General features: G+C 37.3%; 2 protein-coding genes across 2 annotated transcripts; one reads left to right on the top strand and one right to left on the bottom strand.

The window, feature by feature from the left end:
- Window positions 1-12,236: 12,236 nt before the first annotated feature.
- LOC143451671 (uncharacterized) lies at window positions 12,237-14,205 on the bottom strand. The gene is made up of 4 exons (XM_076952387.1): window positions 14,110-14,205; window positions 13,472-13,657; window positions 12,727-12,886; window positions 12,237-12,461 (listed from the first exon to the last, which is right to left on the bottom strand). Exons 1-4 carry the CDS (start codon window positions 14,203-14,205, stop codon window positions 12,406-12,408), a joined length of 498 nt encoding a protein of 165 aa, XP_076808502.1. The 3' UTR covers window positions 12,237-12,405.
- Window positions 14,206-17,829: 3,624 nt separating this feature from the next.
- On the top strand, window positions 17,830-25,811 carry LOC143453399 (uncharacterized). Its single transcript, XM_076954736.1, has 9 exons — window positions 17,830-18,132; window positions 18,314-18,437; window positions 18,786-18,923; window positions 19,589-19,826; window positions 19,962-20,247; window positions 20,528-20,616; window positions 23,181-23,358; window positions 24,686-24,894; window positions 25,608-25,811. The coding sequence occupies exons 1-4, from the start codon at window positions 18,107-18,109 to the stop codon at window positions 19,601-19,603; spliced, it is 303 nt and encodes a 100-aa protein (XP_076810851.1). The 5' UTR covers window positions 17,830-18,106; the 3' UTR covers window positions 19,604-19,826; window positions 19,962-20,247; window positions 20,528-20,616; window positions 23,181-23,358; window positions 24,686-24,894; window positions 25,608-25,811.
- The last annotated feature ends 518 nt before the right edge of the window (window positions 25,812-26,329 follow it).

The raw sequence follows: 26,329 nt of genomic DNA, 5'->3' as shown, positions 1-26,329 counted from the left end.
AAAGAGTTGGACATCGGTGGCAACAAAATCAAAGACATTCCAGGACCAGAATTTTTCACTAAAATTGAAGAAGTTCTGATCATGATTGGTTGCTTCGAAGGTGGAAGATTCTTCGCAAATTCGAGCGAGAAACAAAAAATTCAACTCGCCCTTGACCAGCTTCATGACTCGGTATTCTTTATATCTTGTCATGTTTGTGTCAACTTGAACTTTGCACAGAAATTCAATTTTTATCCAAATTTTTAATTTATAGCAGTTGGTAGTTCATGTTGGTGTTGGCGTCTATCTCACTCCGCGCAAGCACTGCTGACGTAATAATGGTAAGTAGGTTTTATTTTTAAACAGAAATTCATTATTTACTTAATTCTTACAAAAATTCCTTCCACACATCGATTCACTTTCATAAAAGGAATTGCGTCGTGGCCGGGATTCGAACCGCGGACTTCTGCGACATCGAGCGATCGCTCAACCCGTTGCGCTATCTACAGATTTACTACTTCTTTGATAAAATCGATTTATATTTGTACATAAACTAATAGTGATGTCATAATTATAATTGTTAGACATGTTTATTCAAATAAATATTCACTGCATTATGTTGAATAGTGAATTTGCTGTGATATTTTAGATTTGCTGATTTTTGTGATTTGAAATATCCAGAGTGAGTTTTGTGGAAATAAAATTTGTTGTAAGACAGAAATTGGTTTTGTATCATATTTTTAGCATCGCATTTCTGCCCCAGCGTTATAAGTAGCTTTTTTTATCATCGCTAATTGCTTTGTAGAGTTCAGCTCTAAATTATCTATATCTGCTCAAATCTAATGAGACTGGTGCTATGGCTTGTACGCCAAAGCATCTGCCTCGAATGCTGCCTCTACCTTGTAACCAATGATTAATAGAACTATAAGCTACCAAAATTTATATCAACTTGACGCAGACAGATAACAGCAGAAATAATAATAACAATGCGGCGTGTAGCTGGGGCAAGACATCAAACACACAGAGTTATATCAGGGGATTAACTTCCTGCTGCAACTTTCGCTACGAGTTGTTTGGCTGGAAATTTACGAAAACAGCCGCTGTTATGCGTTCCTGAGATGCTGAAAGAAACTGCGTCTTTGCTTAAACTTAGTGCTAATGACAACCAGGTTAGCAAGCAGTGACGTATTTTGAATTGCGTTAAATAGTGGTGAAAATCGTTTTAAAGCCCGTTTTAAAATACCAGCGTCTGCCCACTGTAAGCTCCTATCAAAACGCGAAAGTGGAGCGAAAAAGGTTTGCTTGTTACTCTTGAAAAACTGCTTAAAGCCTTGAGATGAACTGTATACTCTATTACTCTCATATTAAGGCACGAGCATTCGAGCGCACTCCTATTATTTAGTGACGATCGCGAGAGGTCGTTCTTTTGTCAACGTCGGAACGGAACCACGAGCGCTTTCCTTATAAGAGGTTATTCGCTCTTTTGTCTTTTTCTGCACAAACAACGCTATATGAACGTACAAATGGGTAGGAGATGCTTGGATTGAAAGTGTTTTAGGTTTATGGACTGTTGTAAGAACATCATTTTATGTAGCGAAAAATAAACAACATAATACGCGACACAAAGCACAGCAGCATGTCAGAACCTTGTTTTGGTGGTTCCATACAAACGCTTTTCTTTAAGCTGACAACAATGAACCGAGTTTGTATCGAGGGTCGTAAGTTTGTCGATGTCGTGCATGATCTACTTTCGCATGAGACGCGAAAGCGATATTTATCGTGGGCTTTGTGCAGTCTGATATCACTTTAACAGCTTAGCAGCGTCACTGCCGTACTTTCATACTCGGTTTATGGTTGTAGCAATAGTTATCAACGGACTGTTATGACGACACGACACCAACATCGTTTTCTGCTATTGCCCGGCTTTGAAAAACGGCAAAGTGGGCAAAGAGCCGAGTGCAGATGTCGCATTTCAATCGCATTTACGCAGAGAATGCAAACAGATAAAAGCTATCGATGGTTTGTGTGCATAAAATGTACCAAAAACAAGATTGCGTAATAACGTAATTTGTAGCAAACGTTTGGGACAGGATCTGTGTTACGTGGTTACGTACGTTGCGTAATTATTTATAATTTCGTGCAACATTAGCGAGCACACACACTTGGTATAAACATATTTAGGTGCAACTGAAAACTCTCCAGGAAAGTTGATTTTCTTGCGCAGCGAAAAACTGGCAGTTATACCCCGACCTTTTCATGATGGCCGGTTTAGGTGAAAAGCGAAACTCGGCGGGCCCTGGATGCATAATAATTGATACGTTTGCTTTTGTAAGACCTCAAAAATTTCCTCTTTCAGTATGAGAACTCCAAAGACATCCATTGCGGAGCGGAAGTATCGACCAAAGCTTCTTCCTTTAATGTTAGGTGTAAAAATAAGAAAATTTGCGTCCCTCGCATTTTGGCCTGGATGGTCAACCAGCCTTTAAAAACTTTCGACTTTCTACGAAATTCAAAATATGGCTTCGGGAATGGGGCGATATGTTTTGCTTTAGCGCAGGGCGGCTAAAACCTAGGTTACGCCGCTGTTTCAGAATAACTATGACGTGGTGACAATGGAGCTCCACGATTTAACTTTGCCTCAGCGCTAAAACGTCACATCATAATCATCATCATCTGCATGCCAATGGCTTATTGGAGTCTGCCTCGCGTCCGTCGTAGCAATGCGACTGCTTTGCATGAAGTATACACATGATGACGCGTGATGACGCATGACGTATACACAGTGGTGAAAACAAACCGGAACGGTCCGGAACACAGTTCCCGCAAATGAGTTATTGCCGGTACGGCGTAAGGGAGTAACGCCAAGGTATCAAAAAGGAATAAGTTAGTTAGTTTAAGTAGAAAGTTAAAAGTTTTGATACGAAATGAAACAAAATTTTTCGTGTTCCGTGTAAAGATATTTGCATCAAAAGTAGTCACCGCTTTATCAACCACCTCGGGACCAAAATTCTTTTCAACTCACGACCGTGTCAATTTCTCTCTTGTTGTCCTGTTTTTAGCCCCTCTTGTTTTTAAAAGTTGGGGAACCCCCTTTTTCGAAAGTTGAGACATGTCCCACCTTGAAAATAGGTCCTACTCCTTGGTTATGGCTGCATTTAATAGCGTCAATATTTTGTTTCTCAGATAAATTTTGGAGTCTATCATGACATATGTTGCAAACACAACACTTCTTGTCAAGATTCTTGAGATAAATAGCGCATGGTTTTGCCTGCATTTACTAACGTGGCCTGACAATTATAGCAAATATCGCAGCTACCACCAACTAACGGCTAATGCAATCCAACTGTCAGTTATAGAAAATTCTCGCCCCACACAGGAAGTATTTAGACCTAAAAAGTTTCAAGAAGTCATATCATATAGCTTGGAAATAATATAATTAGGGGAAGTATTAATAGAAAAGGAAGATAAAATTTTTCGAGAGGTAGTCTACTCAAAAAATGTCGCAATCGGCCTTTCATTAAAACATCAATTGCTATTCTTGCACTTAGTGCAGAAGTGCACCGTCAGACTTTTGACAATCTGTAAATTCGAACAAAGTTAATATTGTTGGAATTGGAGAGGAATTTGTTTGACCGTCAACACAGCGTTGGTTCTGGTGTAAATCCAACACAGCGCCAACAAGCGGGGACTAAACCTACAATGAATCTGTTACCAAATGAATCGTTACTTAACAATAAGAACGAACATGAACGGGAAGTTTCAGCCTTTCTACGGTATCATGTTAATACGCAATTTCCTTCTAAATGTTTTTTTAAAATATTGCATTTTTATAGAAACTTGTTTGTTGATTTATACATAGTTTGATGTAGGATCTGCTTGACGTGAGAGGCGGTATTACCAACGCACCTCGCAAAGATTTAGTTTCTCGTAAGCGACGCTTTCACTCACAAATTTCTTCCAAGTTGTACCGGAGTGCTTCTTGGAAGGATAATAAGGTTTAGTGGCTCGTAATATTTACAAGTTCTTCGTCAGACCACCCTAGAGCACATTGCAAGGAAGTAGGCTGCTTAGGGGAGTATATATGACGAATGCTTCGAAACAGTTGTGTCTTTGATGAGGTTAACAGGAACAGATAAGTCAACATTAAAATGCTGTCCTTTCATAACTTACAAATTTTCAAAAACTGTTAAATTTAGTTGCAAAATTTTCCTTGTGGAGTAGTTGCTGAAAGGAATGGTTTTATTGCGACACAATTTCCCACAGTATAAAAGAATCTAAAAATACAAGACTTCTACGGGCAAGTGCGGACGAAATCTGACACTAAGGCGTTAATTTAACTTCGCGATAACTTTCGTACTGTACTTAACGATTTTCTTTAATTTCCTTCTGTAATTTTCACTCGTAGCTGGTAAAAAAATAAACTTTCCAGAAGATAACAGCAAACGAGCTCTTTTACAATTATAGGTTGAAAATTTCTCGTTTGCAAGAAGACACGCGCAACTAGACACTCAGAAATCGTGGTTTATAAAAAAAAGATGACTTAATTGTACAAAATTACAATCCAAGTTTTGAAGATCAAGATTGCAACAAGACAATTGAGTAGAAAAATGGCATTATTGAGTTATAAGTGAATACTTAATATGGCCTCGAATTTACACTCTAATTGGATATACTCCAACTTCAGAAGTAATGGCCTCACGCAAAATTAAATTTTCTTCATAATGTAGTTTGCCATATGCTTGGGTAGTCAGTTCAGTGCAGGGCTGTAGACTGACGCGGTGTCGTGGTGGATTTATAAAACCACCCGCATTGATGGAATGATGATGAAATCTCTTCTGAGCTGTTTCTTTTATGTTTGCGGTCCGTTATTTTACTCGAGCTTTTAATTTTAGACATGCTTGTGGCAATCATTACTGGTTTCACTTTCTGTCGTCTAAGAAAGATTTATAAGTAAGGTACCACCCGCATTGATGGAGCTTGACGTGTTTATTGAAATCTCTTCTGAGTTGTTTCTTTTATTTTTGCGGTCTGTGTTTTTGTTCGAGCTTTTAATGTTAGACTTGCTTGTTTCAGTCATGATTGTTTTCGCTTTCTGTTTTCCAAGAAAGATTTATAAGTAAGGAATAATGAAAGATTTGCAAAGTCTATATGTTACAGCCACAGAAAGTCCACATCTTGTTGAAATACAGTCGAATCCGCTTAATTCGGACACCGGATAACTCGGACAACCGCTTTATTCGGCCAAAATGCTCGGGAACGGAACAAAAGTAAAAATTGAACGTAAAAAACTCCAGTTAATTCGGACAATTCTCCGCTTAATTCGGACACAGGTTCGCAATTCCATCGTTAGGTTATGAACTTATGATACAATAAACAGTACTTCGTTCGTTTTAAGACAAGATGCAATTGCATTATGAGTGATTATGGTGAAACAATGACGATCGATGCAGTAACAATCGACAATGAACTCATATAACGCCGTGCCAGCTTCATAGTCGCTTTTACTATACTTTTGCGTCCATCTTGTAGGACAAAATTGTACAGAAAAGTTTAGCACAAAAAGTGAAATTGCTCACTAAAGTAAACGAAGACGTTTTATGCGATCAGTGCCAGTTACTGCAGTATAGCGCAGCTGCAATTCATATTTTACGCAACAGTACAGTATTTTAAATGCGTTTTTTGCCTTTACGCATGACCATGAAACGAACAATTGACTTTCCGCTTAATTCGGACAAAGCCGTTTCTCCGCTTAATTCGGCCAAAAGTGAGCGGAACCAAAGTGTCTGAATTAAGCGGAGTCGACTGTAAAAGCAACAGTTTTAGTGCGAGGTGTCTGAGTTATAACCCGAGCAGAGGATATGTTCAGGAATTAATGGGTATGCTTTTATTAATAAAATTAGTTGGGACAAAATTAAACAAATTTTGTTTGCTTTTTTCTGCATCAGCTATAGGCCTGTATAAGAAAACTTTCAATTAAGATATTTTTCAAGTAATGAAGTCATTGAAAATGATGTCATTCTCGTAAAGATGAACGTTCAAACAATTCCAGTAGTCTTGGTTTTCTTGGCCACACAAGTATTAAGTCAAAGTACAAGATAGGTCATAAAATATGACGTCTTATGCCTAATTACCGGGCCACGTCGCTGTAACTTGCATTTTCACGTTGTCAAGTAACTAAGATATATATAGATATGTAGAGCTGTTTATCAATGTGATTATGACTTAACAATTGTTGTAGTTTATAACTCTACGTTTATTTTTGATCAATCACACTTTCCACCAAAACAAAACCAAGTGTCATTTTCTGCTGCTAGTTTTCAACGAAAAAGTTCTATCAGAGATTCAACAATTTATCTTCAACTTTTTAGTAGTCATGAGAGTCTTAATGTTTCATTAAGTCTGCCATAATGTTGGCGACTTTGACTAAATCTTAAAATAAATGTAAAATATTCAGAGCGAGATACAGAATTGATAGAAATAGAATTGTCGTTTATGAAAGATTTTTCATATTTTATTCTGAAATAAGTAAAACTAGTTGAAACCGAGTCATATAAAAAACTAAACCAGAAAAACCTGTCGTTCATTCGAACTGAAATACGATTTAAGCCGCAATGACGTAACAAGGATCGGAAGTAACGTGGACTATGTATCACCTCTGTGAGAAAGCGAGTCTTCCTTTTCTTACGTCACTTTCAAATATCAGCAACACTTCTCGTGAGTTGTACCGAGTTGATAGACTTTTAATTTTTGTATTTTTCGTCACTTTTATTCTTTTCTTAGTTGATGGTCAGTGGGATCACTTCAACAAATTTGGACAAAATGTGTGCCAATTATAGGTAATCGCTTTATATCGAAAATGATGTCATAATAGTTTTCTGTGACGTCTTATTTTAGCCGAACATGCTACTACTGTATTTTGTATTTCCTATTCGACCCAGCAAAGAGCCCCACGATAAAGAAATTGAGTTTCTGGGAGAGAAACAGACGAGTTGCGTCATCATTGCCAAATTCTGTCAAAATTACACCAAAGTACCCGGTAATATTATGACGAAACAATTTCTTGTTTCAATCTCAACTAACAAACACGGAAACAATTCCAATTTTTCACAAAACTAGAAATACTCGATATTTCCACAAAATTTTCACCTTTCTTTCCTTGCTAAAGGTCACTGCCCTTACGTCAACACTCACGTGACCAACATGAATCCCCCGGATGTCTGCTTTTCCCAAACGCTTGGTGGCGGCATTGCCTACACGAGATGTTTTAAGAAGCTCAATGGAGTTCATTACAACAACTCATGTATGAGGGTTTTAACCTGGATGACATTAAGTTATTTACAGTATACTTTTTATATTCTCATTGCAATGGAGCTGCCTATATTACTGTTTACAAATAGATAAACTTAGAACTTTATATGACATTCGATAGTCTACAAGGTTATCGATGAAAATAAATGGAACATTTATGAGTTACTTTCTTTGAAATCCAGTTAACGCGACTCGCAAGTGTGAATCAGACGGAAGATGGTCTCGCATTAATTTTACTGCTTGTCGTCCCATACCGGCCTTGGTCAGTTCTGCATGAATGCGTTCACATAAAAATTTTATAACCTGCATGGAGAGATTTAATAATTCCAGAATAACAACAAATAGAACTTACATTCAATTAACTTTAAATAAATTCAATCTGGAATCAACAAACTTTATCAACTTATATGATCAAGATTGCTTGCTTGTTTCGAATTATATGATTCAATACTAACATCGCTTGGGATGGGATAGAAATTTTTAAATCTAAAAATTGGTTTACACGATTTTTAAATTTCAGAGTGACCCTGCCGAAAATTACGTCAATACCCATCTCAAGATTTTCGTCATGATAACTTACGTAGGCAGGGGACTTTCCCTCTTCACATTGCTCATCGCTTTTTTACTCTTCTGGAGACTCAGGTACATCTATGGCGGATTTCATCGATTTTAAAACATCGCGATAACTCGATTTAGAGGTCATTGACCCCGTATTCTTTGATCTCAGTCTTAGCCATTTAAGACCTTGAGTCATAATCATAGTGTGCCTTCAAATTAAATTCAATTATGACCTAAACGTAGTTTGGGAAAATTCACAGCGAGGTGATGACGAAAATTCGCGGCTTTACGCGATGGAAGTTCTGCAACGATTCAATTATAATAAGCTGGTTATAAGAAAGTGTATGGTTTGTATGTTGAAAGTTAAAAGACTAATGTGAGAAAAATATCTCTTGCATAGGGAGGACTCTATCGCATAAACTCTATGCTAACACTTTATACAAAGCATTAAGTGAAGTCCAATTCTGTTGTTCTCTTGACAAAAATAGGATATTTCGGCTTTATTACGGCATGCATACGTCATTTTGTTTACGTCATCACGTTGTAGAAGCATCCGGTGTTGGAGAAATATCATTCATTGGAATCTTGCTACGTCACTCATTCTACAAAACGTCATCTGGTTAATTCATAGTTTCTTTACCAGCTACCAAACAAGAAAAAACAATGAGGTATTTTGACGTTATTAGTATGACGTAAATGATATCTTATGCTTACCACTACTCTTACAACGAAGCTAATTAAAATGTTTAAGTTTAAGTTTAATTACAAATTTACGGTTTATTGTATCGACATTTTTTGGTAAAGAAATATCTTTATATAATATGTGCAAGTCTGCACAATTGTTTGCGCCACTTCTTCTTCACACAATCACCCAGGTTTGGTTCCAGGTTCTATGTCGCGTCCTGGCCGCCATCTCCATCTACTCTCAAGTGGCCACCTACTGCTGGATGTTCGTGGAGGGCGTCTACCTTCACATGATGGTGGTCATGGCTTACACGTACGACAGGTTCAGCATAAAGCTATACATGGCGCTAGGTTGGGGTAAGTCAGGATTAATTACAGTTGCTTTGATCAATATTTCGATCCCCATTTTACGAGTCAGTGGGTTTCGACCTGCAGTCAGTTCTGAAGAAACAATTATTCTTTATCACACATTTATTTATTTTTGCCGAAGTTTGGTGACAGGGTATCATGGTCACGTGGTAGTCTCAAAGCTACCTACACACATACTGACTATTGTGATGTCAGATAAGTCCATTGTTACCGCCATTGTCTTTGACTTCTACAAAATCCTGTTCAACCATTGACTTAGTCAGGTTATTTAATGTCATATATGTCATGCAACTTAAAATTGGTCCGACTATTAACATCCTAAAACTTGTCCTAACTCTTTTAGATTGCGCTAGGAACGTTTTGTTAATGGCGCTGTAGGAGTATAAAGGAGTCTTTTGTGTTTTTATACGTGTTTCTGAGATGTTGCATAAACCAAAGCTTATACCTATTTCATTAAGCTGTTTGTATCAGATATGTTCAGCACAAATTTTCACCGAAAACATGTTAATTAATTACTAATAACACAAGATGTCTATGACGCAGGCACACCGATCCCAATCACAGTTATATGGGCAGTGCTCAAAGCGGTTTATGAGGACAAAGAATGCTGGATGCAGAACCCGACAGACACCTGGGTCGAATATTTCTACCAGATTCCCATCTTTGTCTTGTTCGCGGTAAGTTTTTTATGACGTCACATTATAACAATGATCAGAATAAGGTATTGGCAATAGCAGTCAGGATCAAAACTACCAGTCACTCGGAGTAACTTACAGTCGACTCCGCTTAATTCGGACTCCTTGGTTCCGCTCACTTTTGGCCGAATTAAGCGGAGAAACGGCTTTGTCCGAATTAAGCGGAAAATCGATTGTTCATTTCATGGTCATGCGTAAAGGCAAACAACGCATTTAAAATACTGTAGTGTTGCGTAATAAATGAATTGCACCTGCGCTATACTGCAGTAATTGGCACTGCTGATCGCATAAAACGCACAAGAGTACGAGTAAATGAGTACGCATAAAACGCACATTCTGAGCCGCTTCCTCTCTGTCTTTAAACCTCGTCCACGAAGCATAGTCTCTTCACGTTGTTCACGCAGATTTGCATCATTTTTTGCCAATCTTGCAAAGTACGTTTTGACATCCCCACCAACGCAGCTAACTGCCGAACTGTCAAGGAAGCGTCGTCATTTTTTTCTTCGTTTACTTTAGTGAGCAATTTCACTTTTTCTTCTAAACTTTTCTGTACCATTCTGTTCTACAAGATGGTCGCAATAGTACCGAAGTAAAAGCGACTATGAAGCTGGCACGGCGTTATATGAATTCATTGTCGATTGTTACCGCATTAATCGTCATTGTTTCACCATAATCACTCATAATGCAACTGCATCTTGTGTTAAAACCAACCAAGTACTGTTTATTGTTTCATAACCTAACGATGTAACGATAGGAATTGCGAACCTGTGTCCGAATTAAGCGGAGAATTGTCCGAATTAACGGGAGTTTTTTACGTTCAATTTTTAATTTTGTTCCGTTACCGAGCATTTTGGCCGAATAAAGCGGTTGTCCGGGTTATCCGGTGTCCGAATTAAGCGGATTCGACTGTATTTGAAATAATTTTTGCCATCTCTTAATACACCTGAAGAAGAAACTTATGCTTGCGAAAGCTCGTGTAGAAGAATCAAAAATAAAGTTAACTTTCAGAGTGCGACCACCTTATATCTTGTTTTTATTTTACTATCTACTGGGTCAACACGGTTCATCCACCATCAACCAAGTAATTTATGACGCTTTGGAATTAAAACATTTATTTCCTTCTAAACAGATCAACGCGTTGATAATGGTGAATGTCGTCCGAATTTTAGTCACTAAACTCATAAAGCAGAACTCGCTGGAAAGTGCAGTGACCTATTCAAAAGCAGTGAAGGCGGCTTTCTTTCTCTTCAACCTTCTTGGAATTACTTACATCTTGTTTTTTCTCAGTCCGGGAGATGGCGCTGGTGAAATCGCTTTCTTCTACGTCAACGCCATCTTTCAGTCATTTCAGGTGAATTTGTTGATTTCTTCGATTGTGCGGTCAGAATTGTCTTTCATGTCCAATTTCCACCTGGCAGCTTTAACTACATGTTTTACAATCGCGATCTGCTCATAATTGCGCTTCTCTACCATTTGTGTATTGACGTCATAGCACTCTGGCGTTTCACTGACGGAGCCATAAATATTTTGATTAATACATTTCTGACGAATTTCAAAGAACTTATTGTTTTCTATGACACGGCAGGGTTTCTTGGTCTGTTTGATTTATTGCTTGAGCAACTCAGAAATTCTGAACGCGGTTGGAAGGAATTGGCGACAATGGCGTCACAATACAAGAGTGCCCTGCTTCGAGAAAGACCTCCGTGGTATTGGCTGATGTTTAATCTGCAATTTATTAAATATTTTTTAACAAATGAAGGTTCCCCCCATCCAGCCACAAATCAAAGATGTCATGTCATTACTCGATTTGAATGACCTGCTTGGTTTATGACGTAACAGTCACGTATTAAAGCATGATTATGACTAAATTTAGTGAGACGTCACTCGACTCAGTCCACATCACCGACCACTCATTTCCACGTAACCGTCAAGCTAGACAGACATTGCGACGAATCCGGAACTGAAAGACCAGAACAATTTCCTTCCCACCAATTGCGCTCGGTCATTTTGCATGAAAAGAGTGCTCCGACGCTCCATCCAGCGGAAAACGATTGGTAGGAGCACAGTGTATTACTTTGTGGCATCATCCCTGTTTAATACCATGTACTCACTAAATGCCTTTCATGTAAGTTGTTACGTCACTGTATTACAAAACCACCAATGAAAAGCTTCGATGACGTCACACCTTGCCAACATAGCAAACGCTGTTACACGTCACAGGCAAGTAATTACAAGGCGAGAAAGCAAAGTAGAAAATGCTAAAATAACAATGCAGTGTGGTATTGCATTAGATTCAATGATACTATATTAGCGGTCATATACACATAGAAACATTATTAACAACAATAACATCATGTTACCAATCATCAATAGTTTGAACATAACCGACAGAGCCAATGATTTGGTTAAGAATTTAGCTGTTGGTTGGTTGGTGATTATCAAATTGGCAATCACAAAGGAAAAAAAATTTTACTTGGAAAATCCAATAAAAAATATGCAAATATACAAGGTAAGAAGGCAATGCCAGGAAGAGAATGAGGAAAGACAAAATCTAGAAATAAATACAAATCACAATCTATAAACAAAAGAAATCAACTCGACTCCCAAAATCTGAAAAACAAGATTCATTGCCTCAAAAATGATGCAATCTTTGACTTTGTTGCGCCACCAAATGAGCAAAACACATAAAGTATTGTCACGTTTGACCTGATCTTAGTTGGACAAGTTGTGACAATTTGATTTCAACATTCAGAGTAAAAAGTTAAAAATCTAAGAATCATATTGCGTTGATGCCATGATCCTTCCATAGAAATCAAACGCTGGGAGAATATGGTGGAGGGGCAGGCTGTTCTGTGTACGGCGGTGGGACTGAAATATACAAATCAAATTGAATCACAGAAACACTGTGCTAACTCTCTTGCCCAACCGCAGAGAACAGCTTAAGACAATTGGAAAGTAAATCATACTCAAAATGTACCATATTTGTCACACAAATAAATAAGAATCATAAACTTTAGAACTCCAGTGAAAACCTGTAAATTCAACTTAAAGTAACATGTTAAGCTTTGACTTTTGACAGAAGGAATATCACAATCCAGAATTCCTTTTCATGGGATTGAACCCAAAATATTACCTGGTGGTTGGACGTTGGAGACTGCATTCATGCCGTCCACGTATGCTCGTACCAGCATCTGCGCCAATTGTTGTCGTTCCGCTTGATTGACACCTTCAATATAAGTGACCATCGCTCGAATTGGGCAGTCAAAGTCATTTGAGTTCATCGCTCTATAAATCTGTGATGGAATAAATGTGCAAGTTAAAGCGAAGCAGAATTCCATGGAAAATAGTGAACTCCAGTCGTCGAAACTGAGAAGTTGAAACAAATGCTCAGAGTTGCCTTGACACGCACCAAATATAATCATAACTGTATCTCACACATTATCACTTCCGCTTTCAATTATGTCTCAATAAAGACAAGAGTCAAGAAGTCAAAAGCAAAATAAAAAGCAGAAATATCAAATAACAAAGAAATCTTGCTTTAGTTTGTTGTCCGCATATTTCAATTTCAAACCCTGCTTTAGCAGAAATATATGGTTGGTTGCTTCCTACATTAAACATCCGACATGTGGCGGCCACACAAAGCAAACTTACCAGTAACTTTGAAAAGTAAAAGAAATATTTCCAAAACCAGCATCATTTTTACAAGTGAATTTTGTCCGAGGAACTGTGGTTTTAATAAAGGACAAACACCAAAATGATCTTAATTATTTCAAACCACATTGTGAAGATCAAAATACAGAGTGCTTAGTTACGTTTGAACGAATTTTGATTTCCATAACTCTATTAAAATCTAATGTTGGAAGAAATATCAGACTTACACAGTAAGGCGGTCCGCACAGCAGCATACACGGAAAGCATCCTATCCACACGAGGGGGTTGTAACACTCATTGAAGCGTTGGCGAAAGTTTGTGATGCAAAAATTGGAGCCCTCCGCAGAGTAGGAGCCGGAAGATTGCGCAAATCTTGTCTTGTACCAAGCCTTTAGAGCTGGTCCAACTTTGACCTATGCACGTCGGTAAATATTTATGAATCGCACAGATATCCAACAATGACCAACACTGCGATACTGATATATCATTAAGCTAGTTTGACAATTATCAATGCATTATCCACTATCCAGGTGCCACAGCCTTTGAATCGATCACTGTAACTAATTTTCAGTGTTTTAAACGAGACCGTATAGAAACTGAATTGTTATGTAACGTGCAAAAAGACGCTTAAATAAAGTGACAAAAAAATATTAGCAATTAAATAGAAAAAATAAATATAAAAACATTTTTTTCGTGGCATTTTCTTTAGGTTTGACAAGTAACGGTTTGTTTGCGAAGAGATGCGATACAGAGAAAATTTGTGTTCCAGGTGGGAGATCCATGCTTCGGGATTGTATTTCCAAAAGGTAGAAAGCTTGACGTGTGAAAACAAATCGTTTCGCGAGGTATTGTCCTGTGTCCGCACACTTGTCAGTAATTTATTGTCAGCACCCAAACCAGAGGTTCCAGCCGCCTCAATGCTGGAGGGATCTGACGATTGTTCTCCGTTTCCGCTCGACATGGTCGTATCCTGAATTGACTCGTCGGGCCGCGGGGTTAATCGTGTGCTAACGTGGTACTTTGACTTAGTTTTGCCTGGTACTGAAGTAACTTTTCTTTGTGTCGGCAACGGTTTTGACATTTATCAGAACCGATAAAAATTACGACGACACCACGAAAAACATTTCGGTCCCGAGAGAACCCGAAGACTTTGTTTGCCGTTTAGACTTATATTCCATGTAGATCCTTTCTGAGTTACCGGTGCCAGTCTTTTTGGGTGGCAAGATCTTTTCGATCGCCTATAGGCAGGGTTGCCATCAGTCTCAACTCAAAAATAAGGACGACTAGAAAATGAACAAGAAATACCACCTTAAACAGTGTACAACAAGAGAAAGCAACCAATGTTTCTAAAAAAAAAGCAAGGCACTATCTGCATGTTCATAATTTTGGTATCTCTTTGGTACAAAATGGTATCGTAAAGGTGACAAAATGCCCAAAATAAGGACAAAAGTGCCCACCTCCGCCCTAAAAATAAGGACGAAAGTGAAAATAAGGACATTTCTTAGAAAATAGGACAAACATATTTTCTAAGACACGGACCTTTAAAAATAAAGACAAATCTTAGAAATAAGGACGGTATGGCAACCCTGCCTATAGGCCTACTTTACAATGGAAATTGTCGACACGCTTTGATTCTTTTTTAAATTACAAACGTACTGAGGGTTGGATTGTGATGATTTTGCTCAGGGAAGTTGCACATGAATTCTTTTACGAGATAAAAAAATTTGAAAATATTTTGCCTAGTCCTTATTTTACAGCGGTTTGAATCCTTCTCCCTTTCCTTGTCCAATATGACATCTAGATACGTTGACAGCGAAGAATATGACGTAAAATGCGTAAGAACTTGCGTGTAATATGCGACGCGTTACACAAGCTAATTCATGTCAAGCAAAGTTTAAAAGAATCCACTAGAAATAAATACAATGCGAATTATTACATTCAAACATTTACTGTAATAAAATTCAGTGTGTACACCGACGCTGCGTAAACCGATTTTTACTTAATGAAGTAATCAATCACCAATGCAATAAACAATTAATAGTCCAAAGTTTAACCATTTAAAATCACTGAAAAGCTCGTTCATCGTGTTGATATAAAAGAATGCGTGTCGATTTATTTTTGGTCAGACGACAGACAAATAAAGTCTAATTAACGCTTTGAACTTCCTTCGGTGACAATATTGTTCAATTTTTTACGTAAACATATGCCCCTCCGCTTCCCTTCATAACAACGTCACAAAGCCTGAAAATTGCTCGTAACAAATCTCATGGTTGCAAAATAAAACAGCCATGGCTACATTACAAACATTTTTTTCCATAAGCAATCGCAAGCAATTCAAGCATTACTGTGGAATGTGTAATTTCGTCGTCGTTCTTCTCTGTTTTCTCTTTTTCTACGCTTCATTGATTACGGTTGGAATCACTCTGGGATCAAGTGCGAAGTAAAAACGTGATAATCATGGAAAGTTAGTAAATTGTTCGTATCATCTACAAAGATTTGATCAAAGGTTACCTGCCGTATTCTACGGTCTTCTTGGAATGACGTCATAAATTACGACATAACACAACCAGTAAGAGACCGGGTGTTTAATTTTTCAAACATTTATACTATAATATAACATAATAACATAATCTAAGGGCTGGTCATAACTTATAGAATGCGCAACACATCACCACTGGGGGGATAGCCCATATCAGATCATATAAATCTGAGCGAAACATTGGGCCAATATTCGCAAGAAAAATATTATCAGATTACACAACTTTTTCCCAGGTATAGCGCGTATAGCTCACCACCATGGCGAAATTAGTTGCAGAAGCAAAACTATTGATCACAACCTTGAACGTTTCTATATATCTTTTTATAATTTACCACCAAGCCGTCGGTCAAAGTATTTCAGGATTTGTCTTCCAGCTACTGCAATAACTTCAGATATTAACAAGTATGGCGTTTCGCATTCAAGATGTGTCGCCATTGCTTAGCAACAGTGGAGGAAATAAAGACAAAAACATGGGAAGAAGACTTTACGTTAAGAGATACCGCAACGCACGAAGAGTACTGCAAGGAAAAGTCAAGGCAGTGTGGGCTAAATAGACGGACAGCCTTATTCGATGTACCGTATTTTAACCCATTTAACTGTTCTCCTCAACATGTAATGCACATTGTCCTAGAAGGATGTTTGCTGCATGCCATTATTCCTATGCTTAACTACCATATCTACGAAAAAAAATAAGTTAACGCTTTCAACGCTAAATTAAAAGGTTTCAAATTTTCCGTGCTGCTATTTCGAGACAGCAAAAAAACCTTCTCAGATAATGTCTCACCATATCAAAAAAGAGAAGAAATTGCGTCAGCCCACATCACAAATGCTACTACTGGCAAGAATGCTGCCCTTTGTACTTAGTAAGTTCATTGATTTTCTTTGTGACACTTACCAGTGCTTTTTAGCTTTGCTGAAATTTATCAATATTCCTTTGTCTCCGAACATTGCCCATCACACCTTGACCTTATTTGCGTTTTTTGATTTCTTCTTATCTCCAGCTCTTTAAATTAGCGTTTCCAAGTGTTAATATCATCCCAAAACAACATTATCTGACTCATGTGCAAACGGATATAGAAAACCTTGGTTCATCTGCAAGAACATGGTACATGCGGTTTGAGGCGAAGCAGTCTTTATTCAAGTCTTTAACTAGCAGAGCTTCTTTTAAAAACACCCAAAAGTTTTTGGCGGAAAAGCACCAACGTCACCTCTGTATGCTGTTGCAGGACGAAAATTTATTTGCATCCAAGTATACTCTGGGACCAAAAGTTCTTCTGTTTAACAATTTTTCTGCCGATGTGCTGACTTTTCTCAGCGTCATGCCACACAATCGTTCGTACTTTCGATGGATAGAAATTTACGGTACATAATGTAACATTCGGTGTTTTGTTGCTACATATGTTCAAGATGGTCTTCCTGATTTTGGGAGACTAGAATTGGTAATGTTGTGTGAAACTATGTACGTTTCTCTTGTTAGAAAGTATGTAGTGATTCCAGAGGACGAGGCCCTAAATGCTTACAGCATTGCAAAAAGTTAACTGTTTGAAATTAAATATTTACATGTTATAAGTATACAGGATTTTCCATTTTACAAGTTGAACAGTAAAATTTTAAGTCCTCAAATAATCGATATTAGTGGGATTGTTTTATTGTAATTCTGTTTGAATTTGTTCTAACAATGTGCATAACATTTGTTATTATATAGTTAGGAACCACATATTTTAGCTTAAATTAAGGTTATCTTGAACGTATTCGTTGTGATTGTTAGCATAAATGCCGTGTTTTTATGTAAAAAATAAATCAAAGAATCGTAGCACTTGTGCACGTTAGCATTCCCTGATTGTTAAAAAAAGGTCTTTATATTTCGAGGAAAGTAATTACCGTAATGAAATTTGTATTAAATGTCTGCCTATTGTACTTACACAGGATTACTTTTAAGTTGTTTCGACCTTGTTTAACCTTGCATCTAGTAACAAAGTTCATAAAATTACGGCATTGCATGGATAAGGATTCTAAGGAAGGTTTTGAATTAAACAGTGACGAAATGTCACCATCTCAATATTAATGTGATATTTATCGAGGTAACAGCAAGAACAGCAAGCAAGGTAACAGTTAGGTAAGAAACTCTGACTGTGTCAAGTGGCTTCGTATATTACATGGCACGAATGAGATTAAGCCACTAGTCTTTCGCATATAACGAAGTAAATGCCAATCACATCGTATAATGGGTTTTAGTTGTAGCCATCATTGTTTCCAGTGCATCGGTGGTGCGTAGGCCTAGTCAGCCATAAAAAGGAGTTGCAAACTGTATGTAGGCAGATTTATGGGTATTACTTGGATCACAATAAGGTATGGGCAATGTTTTTTCAACGAAATCAACGTCTTAATAGTCAATGATAAAAATTTTGGACTGATGACGGTCACTTTTTTTCCAGTGTAGTAGGCCTAGGCCTATGCTACATAGCCTAGACATGAAAAATGCTAGTCCTAACTTCATTATCGATATTGAAAGCATTCATTGCAATTGCAGCAGAAGTAGTTCACAGATCTGCCAATTGACTGACCTATGCGTCGAAGTGATGAAGCTGTTGTCTGTCGATCCACAAAATTACTGTCATGCTCCCAGGGAAGGAATTCGAAGCATTATGGAAAAGGTATGTTACAAAAATAAACATAAATATTATCATAATTTTGTGAATAATTTTATTTCTCATTGTTGCTTCAAGTTTAATTTGTTGCTTTGTTGACGAGGCTAAAAATATTATTATCAAATGTAGTTTGATTTTATTGTTGGTGCTTAATTACAAATATGCCTGTAAGTTTGTCTCTAATTAATGTTAGTTTCTCATCATCTCCACAAGTTTAACCATTTGTCAACTTGGCTAAAACCACTGCTATGAAATGCTGTTTAAATCTATAGACCACCTAATTATGTGTACATAGTTTATTTTTGTTTTGAAGAGTTGAAAATTATAATGCGTTAATCACTCCACTTGATTAAGATCGATTTCATCCGGATGGGAACGACCGTTGCCACAAATTTTCTCCTCGAGAGGAAAGATGAGAGAATGGCACTTGCTCTCACTGAGGGCTGGAGAGATCCTCTTGGAAACCAATCAAGACCAAAAATGTTGGACCTCGTAAGTTTATTAACTCTGATATTTCCAGTTGACAATGCAGTTGTATTAAGCTACTACCTACTGGTGACTTTAAATGTGGGTTTTGTATTTTTCGTCTTTGCTTATTTTATAGTTTTCATGGTGTTTAATATTTCGTCAGAGTTGAGTTTATTATCACTTTTCACTTTGATTTAAAGCAGCGGTTCTTAACCTTTTTGATCTGCTTTCCTATTCCTAATTATATCCTAGTTTTCTGTTGGTTGTAGAACTGCACCTACGCTTATGTTAGTGTCAGGCAAGAGCTAAAGTAAGCCTCACTTCTGTGCGTAATTATAGTAGTTTATTTGTTTGATGCTGTCATGCATTCATACATGTGAGTCTATGCTGTTGTTAGATTGAAATTACATACAGCTTGGCAATGCATATGTTTTGGTGCTTACAACTGTTTTGCTTTGTTTGGCAGCAAAAGTAAAAGAATGCTGAGTTTGAGTCTTGTTTAAGCTCGATTGCTTTAAGTTGTCGTCGCAAAACTTTGCATCATCGATTGTTTGGTTAATGGTTATTGTTCACTTTGTGATGCTGGTCTATTGTCTTTATACATTGATTAGTAATTATGCTATTGCATAATCAAGTTTAATTTAATATTTTTAACGTTCAACTGTGACATCAGATGTCTATGTATGCAGCTTTTCCGAGTATGAAGTAGCAGTTAAAAAGATTGCCATGGAGATGAGATTTAAACAAGTCTTAACTATCATCTCAAGTCCATGGTCAAGATTGTCTCGCACGACTTCGCTGCATGCGTAGATGCCTACCTCACACTGTGAGTTAAAGCATATATAGAAGCTTTCAGTCTGACGTCAGCAACATAGACATCAACTCGCTCTTTATGCAGTCTGATGGTGGCCTCACTCCTATTGATAAGTAAGTTTGTTCGTAAGGCTGTGATTATATTATTATATTAACATGAAGTATAACAACAGATCGTCATATTCATTTAAATCAGCGATAAGCAAGCTACCAACAAATTGACACCTATCATTGCAAACTGTGTTGTAGATTGAGGAACGTAGATATAGGAGCAAGTAACAGCTCCAACTAATTATGACATCGTTTGTGCCTATGATCTGGCCCGCCTGTAAAAACTCAACACTCAAACAGCCCTTGAGTTGGAAAAGATTCATCAAATGTTTACGTCTTCTGATATAAAATACAACATCTCACACTCCTCAATGCTCAGGTTCGATGGAAATAGAGCAATATTATCCGGCCCAGCAGGTGGCGTTATTTGGTACGCTATGACGTCATTTGAAGACCAACATAGCATTTGGGTACAACATGAGAGGTATGGTGCCGCTAATATATCCAGTATCAGTATGAGCATGTACGTTGCATGCATGCACAGGCTAAATAAATATTAATAAGATTACGTAAGTTATGTCCTTGTGTTGTCATCGTGGTATCCCAACCATTTATTCCAGTGCTTGGTGTTGTGGCCGCGTGGCCGGACACTTGTTTATAGAATTTGTGAATATCCTGACCAGTTCTTTGTTCCGTTATAAAGAATGATTTTGTGACATGCAAATACTTAAATTGTGATGAAATTTATGACACTATTTACACAGGAACATCAACAGATGTAAGTCGATACGACGGGGAATATGAGCATGTGTTCAAGTCTACTACAGCTGGTGTCACCATACAAGCACCGCAGGTATTTTATTTTCAAATCTTAAATTAAAGCAAAACTTCAACAATGGCACAAATTTTCCTGTTAATATCAACATCAAGACAAAGTTTGTTTTTATTTCAATGTGCCGATATGTGCTAGTATGTGTTGTTTGGACTCTAAATGCTTCGTTTTATTTTTGTGTATATGTTGTTTTTACTATCTTGTGTTCTTTCGATCGTTTTTGAGATTTTTTACCTTTTTAACTTTTACAAATTATAGTCAGTTGGGGCAAAAAAAAACATAGGGGTACTTGGGGTAAAAAAGAACAGCCCCCCCAACTCCCCCTAAGAATTATTTTTTTGAAAAAGCTTTGCATGGTTAGAAACATCATTTATTTGCATAGTTTTTTAACATACAATACAGGTCTAGAGGTAAGTACTCTTCAGGAACTATGCAAATCACTAAATTGACCCAAAAACGGTCCAAAAAAACTTTTTTTGCTCTTTACTAAACTTTTTGTGGATCGAAAACGATGGTTAAAAATCACAATCTTTTTATGTGTATCTACATGATATTTTAGTATGATTGTACTCCAGTACTTCAATTTTGATTGCTGTTAACCTTTCATTCTATTCTATGTTGTCTTTTTTTACCCCAAAACTACACAATGTGTTGGGGCAAAAAAAGACAGTTGTTTTTATTTTCCCAGTGCTTGTTTTTTTTTACCCCATCTTTAATAAGTTTCATTTTAGAACGATTTTGGTTGCTATAAGGAATTAAACTAGCACTTTAATGCTTTACTTGCATTGTCTCAGTTTCCTGATCTCTAGTAAATACATTAATCCTAATGTACTGATGATTCATTTGAAATTAAGTTAAGCGAGTGAAGTTAAGCGTTAAGTTTTACTCTCCAATCATTTTGTGTTGTTCTTTGTAGTTAATTGATTTATGTACCATTCCACTTTGTTGAACTCCTGCCAAATAGCTATTCAAAAGCTTAACCTTCTTGTAAGCATTTACCAGTTTCAGAAGTCTCTGTTCAGTAGTAGTTTAACCAGTCCTGGTAGCATTGTGTTTCTCCAAAAGATGAAGAAGGCAATCCAATTTTGGAAAAGACCAGTCCACAGGAAACTGAATGGTCAAGTAATGTGGAAGAAATGCCATCCACCTCATCAATCCGCAACATTTAAGCTGTTTCCACACCGTCGACGAGCACCACAGTACAATCACGGATCAGAACAACAAAGGACATCATCAATGAGTTGCAACTTCACGCTCCCGAAGGGATGAAGTATGAAATACGGCTTGTGTCAAAAGATGAATCGGTTTCGATAGAAAGTGTGTTAAAATCAAGGGGACGACAAACAAATGACAAGAAGAAAAAAAGAAAAAAGAGTGAAGATGAATGGAAGCATTTTAACAAATGAAGAATTTAACGAGCAAGTTGAAAACTTTGAAGCAAATGGAACAATTGCAAAAAAGAGAAAAGCTGGGAGAAGGAAAAGGAACGCAGACGAAGATGAAGAAATAAATTCACTGGACTTGGAGGAGAAGGAAGAAATAGAAAGAAGGATGGAGCGGGAAATTCAAAGACAAATGGATGAAGATATGAGGAGAGTAGATACAGAGGATGAGATGGTAGAAGAGTCTGACGATGAATCTGAAGAAATGAATGACAAAACAAGAGAAGACACAGTTGTTAGAATGGAAGATGTAGAGGAAGAGAGAAGAGATGTAACTGAAGAAAGTGTAAACGAACAGAAGAAAGAAAAGAGAACATTTAAATTGGAAATAAACAAAAAGGAAGTTGGAAAGTACTTTGCAGTGTTTTGGGAGAAGCCAAAAACATATTATTGGGGAAAACTTCTGAAGGTCTTCAGAGACGAGGTTGATGGAAAGATTGAGCAAGCTGAATTTAAGTTTTGGGACAAGAAATCAACTTCAGAAGATGCAGTGTATTGGGACTGGCAAACAAAGGAAGACATAGATATAGTCACCGTTGAAAATTGTTTTTGGGGTCCTTCAACCGCAGTGTTAACTTCTGTCGGACGTGCAAAATCATATTTTGGTTTTGCCGAAGAAGAGGAAGTGAAAGAAAAATTTGTGTTCCTAAGCAAATATGGACTTCATAATGCATAAACTTTTTTGTTTGTTTGAACAAGATGTTACAGTTTCATCCTCATCTGTATATATTGCTATTTCTTCTGCTTTGTGTTGCTTTTAATAAACAAAATTTGCTGTTGAAATTGATTGTTTTTTTTTACCCCGAGCATGGTTTTTATTGCCCCAAACACTGGGGAAAAAAAAGCAACACAAAATATTCGATAAAAATAAAAAGAATAAACATAATGCTCCAATTTTTTGGATACATCAATGGAATATTAATATTGATCAATAGAGGGTAAAACTTGACTTTTTGGCCCATTTTTTAGCGAGAAAATCAAAAGTTTGTCAATTTTGCATTTTTTTGCCCCACTTGACTATAATGTGGAAGTTCAAAATTTGGAGAAAGACGACTTGTCTCGTTTTGCATTATTTCTACTGACAGTAGAATATGTTGTCTTATTTTGTTTGATTTCTATGACAGTTGAACATTTTCATCACAGCTTGACATCGACACAGTCGCAGCACGGTCTGGTCTATACAATTTTTCAGGTTGGGATTGTTTGTTGTCAGCCCGAGTCCTCCCTGAATCTGCTGAAGCCCACCCAGGCCCCACATGCTACTGAAAGGGGATTCCCCTAACTGTGATGCCAATCTGTGTCTGGGGAGGTTGTTGCCAGAGTAAGTTCTATGTTGTGTAACAATATGGTTTGTGACGAAGTAAAGTGTTGTTAAATAACAATGTTTAGTTTTTTTTTGCTGCACCTATGTGCATGCTGTGCTTTTGTCTTATTACAAGTGATTACATCACAAACTGTGCATAATTGCATCTTCAGAGGTTGCTGCTTGTTTTAACTTAAGTTATTCGGACTTAATTTACCTGCCGAATTAATGATCTGACTCCGTGGTTGCGTGCGGTTAGAATTCTCCAACCTAACGTGTTATTAGCCGAACGCCCTTACGATTAACAGATACAGTTTATCAGAAACAATCCTTTATTGTAGGAACTGTACAGGTTCCGATTAATATTACACAATCACAAACTTAGCATTAACCATTTAACACAAGTCTAACAGATTACATTTAACACGACTTACGTAATACGTTCGTACGATTCGATATCTCTGTCTGCGCGGTTACTCGCGTATCAGCTCGAGTTTATAAAGCGAAGCGATGTGAACGGAAACACAATATACACAAATATTTCAGAATGCGCGAACGATAAAATAAGCGTTTGGGCAATGGGGATTATTTACAGTTAAAACTCGGATGCTATGAAATCACCTGGCAACGTACTAAACGGCGCTTTCACATAAAGTTATTTAGAGAAAGTTTCCAAATATTAAGCGACAATTGCAGTTTCATCAACAAGCAACATTTCAATAAACAACTGGCGAATACTTTCCCACGAATGATATATTGGTATTGGTAGTGGCTCACATGCCACTACACATCAATCCGAGGTAACTTATAAAGCAATTGTGAAGATAACATGGTGCAAATGGTATCTTGGTTATAGCTTATGGCACACCTGGCACTAAAAATTATTTAAAATGGCAAAATTTACATACCTAAGTAGTAGGTACTAAGTATGCTCTGTTTCTCTTGCGGTCATCTTGGCACTAGGGCCCATCTCATGGATGACCTGTTATGTGGTCACATGATTCACGGTCCAACGATCATAATCGACAAGAACAGCACAATCTCAGTTGAACTCTATTGCAAGGCAAAAATGATTAAAAGGGTGTTGCATTATGATGTCATGGTGACACCAATTAGAATTTGATGAGGTTGGTTCGGTCTAATTTCTGCGAATTTATTGCACCAAGATATCTCAGCCCTTGACATTTTATCTGTGGTTCAGTCATTAAAAGTCCTGTATAGTCTTGTGTATATTGCCAGACTTTCTTGTGCAAATATGTTCTTGATAACTGAGTAGGTGTAGTTCTATTATGATCATTGTGTGTCGTAAGAACACTCATTATTGTATTGTTTCATGAATCGACAGGAACGACTGGATTTCTAGTGCCTTCTATTCGGACCTGATGGTGGTCTTGTTTCCAACGCTTCTCACATCCCAGGCCACCTAGTGGCCATGCAGGATGCCGTGCAGTACCAGATGAGGGCGATAGAGATCAATGAGGGAGATCTTATCCTCTCCTCTCCCATCCATGTGCTAGAGGAGTTCATCTTCCCTATCTCACCGTAACCACTCCCGTGAGTATGTTGGTATCATATCATATGAACTTGCCTGATTATATCATACAACATTATGCAACATGGCTTCATTATATACCCTTGTGACAATTGGTATTTTCATCATGATTTTATTTTCATGAATCATAATAATAATTTGTTTTATTAGTATCATATCATATGAAATTTCCTGAATATTTCCCACAACATTATGCAACATTGCTTTTTTATTTCCAACTACACACCACGTTTTCATCCCTGAGCACACGAAGCCGATATTTTTCACGGCGAATTGCCACGAAAAATTTGCCATTCCGTTCGTGGTCCATGTGTATTTAGTGCTAGTTTTGCGGTAGCTCAGGCAACTTGACAATCTCTTCTCTCTACAACAAAGGCTGTCTCTTATTTAAACAAGATTAAATAGTTACGTCTTTTCCGAATGTTTTTACTTATTTAATTTATTTGGGTGACTTTTTTTTAATTAACAGTTTGCGACAGTTATTTTACTTCATTATTACCAATTTGTTACATCACAGTGTATTATCACAGTTTAAATCATCATCTCGCTGTAATGGTTGGATAATAAAATGTCATATAAACATCTCAATATACATATGTTAATTGATAATCTCGTATTGGTAAATTGGATGATTGCAATTACCTAATAATTTGTTCTTTTCTGATTTGTTTGGTATAAATCTTTTAAAAACAATTTCGTTGCATTTCGATCACAGAGCCCATATCTGCACTAGATGTCACTATTGATGAGCTTATAGTCGAGTGTGTGCAAGCATTATCAGATCAGGGTTTCCCCTGAAAGCATCAAAACCGATCTTTATTTGAATCCGAGGTATGAGCAGACCGACTGCGCCCTCGTGTGTCAGCCTTCCACGGTGAAAAACTTAGATTGTGTCGCATCAAAGTTTGGTGACTTTTTGCCGACTTTCCAAGCCAGGTGGGTGCTAAGATCAACCCTGATGCAGTTGAAGTATTTTCCACATTTAGTTGCAAAGAACCTCATCCATGTATAAGTTGTTGTCGAATGATATTTTTAGAATGTTCACAACCAATTACTATGCAAGAGCTACGCTGTCGTTTTATTAAAACTTAGCATTCAAATTTTTAGATTATTCAAACATTATTATTTAGTTCACTAACATCAAACTCATTCACGCATCTGCAGATACAAGAAAGGATTTGGTTTTGCCAGTCCAGGACGTGACATCATCAACGATGGTGGCAGAGTTGGAGGTATCGAACTTTCTGGGATTGAAGATCATGCTCTAGTGACATCGAGTGGTAAGCCACCACATGTCGAAAAATTAAACAGTTTTTTCATATCTAGTTCTCGTATCCTGGACATAAGATCATATCAGATTTCATCCATCAACAATGCCACCTTCTAATGGAAATAATTCAGCCCTTTTAAACACGTTTTCTATCGCTGATTCTGATA

This window comes from Clavelina lepadiformis, chromosome 4 (genome assembly GCF_947623445.1).
Source record: "Clavelina lepadiformis chromosome 4, kaClaLepa1.1, whole genome shotgun sequence".
In the NCBI taxonomy this organism is placed as follows: domain Eukaryota; kingdom Metazoa; phylum Chordata; class Ascidiacea; order Aplousobranchia; family Clavelinidae; genus Clavelina; species Clavelina lepadiformis.
The sequence above is the reverse complement of the archived record's forward strand: the minus strand, read 5'-3'. Positions and strand labels throughout refer to the sequence as shown.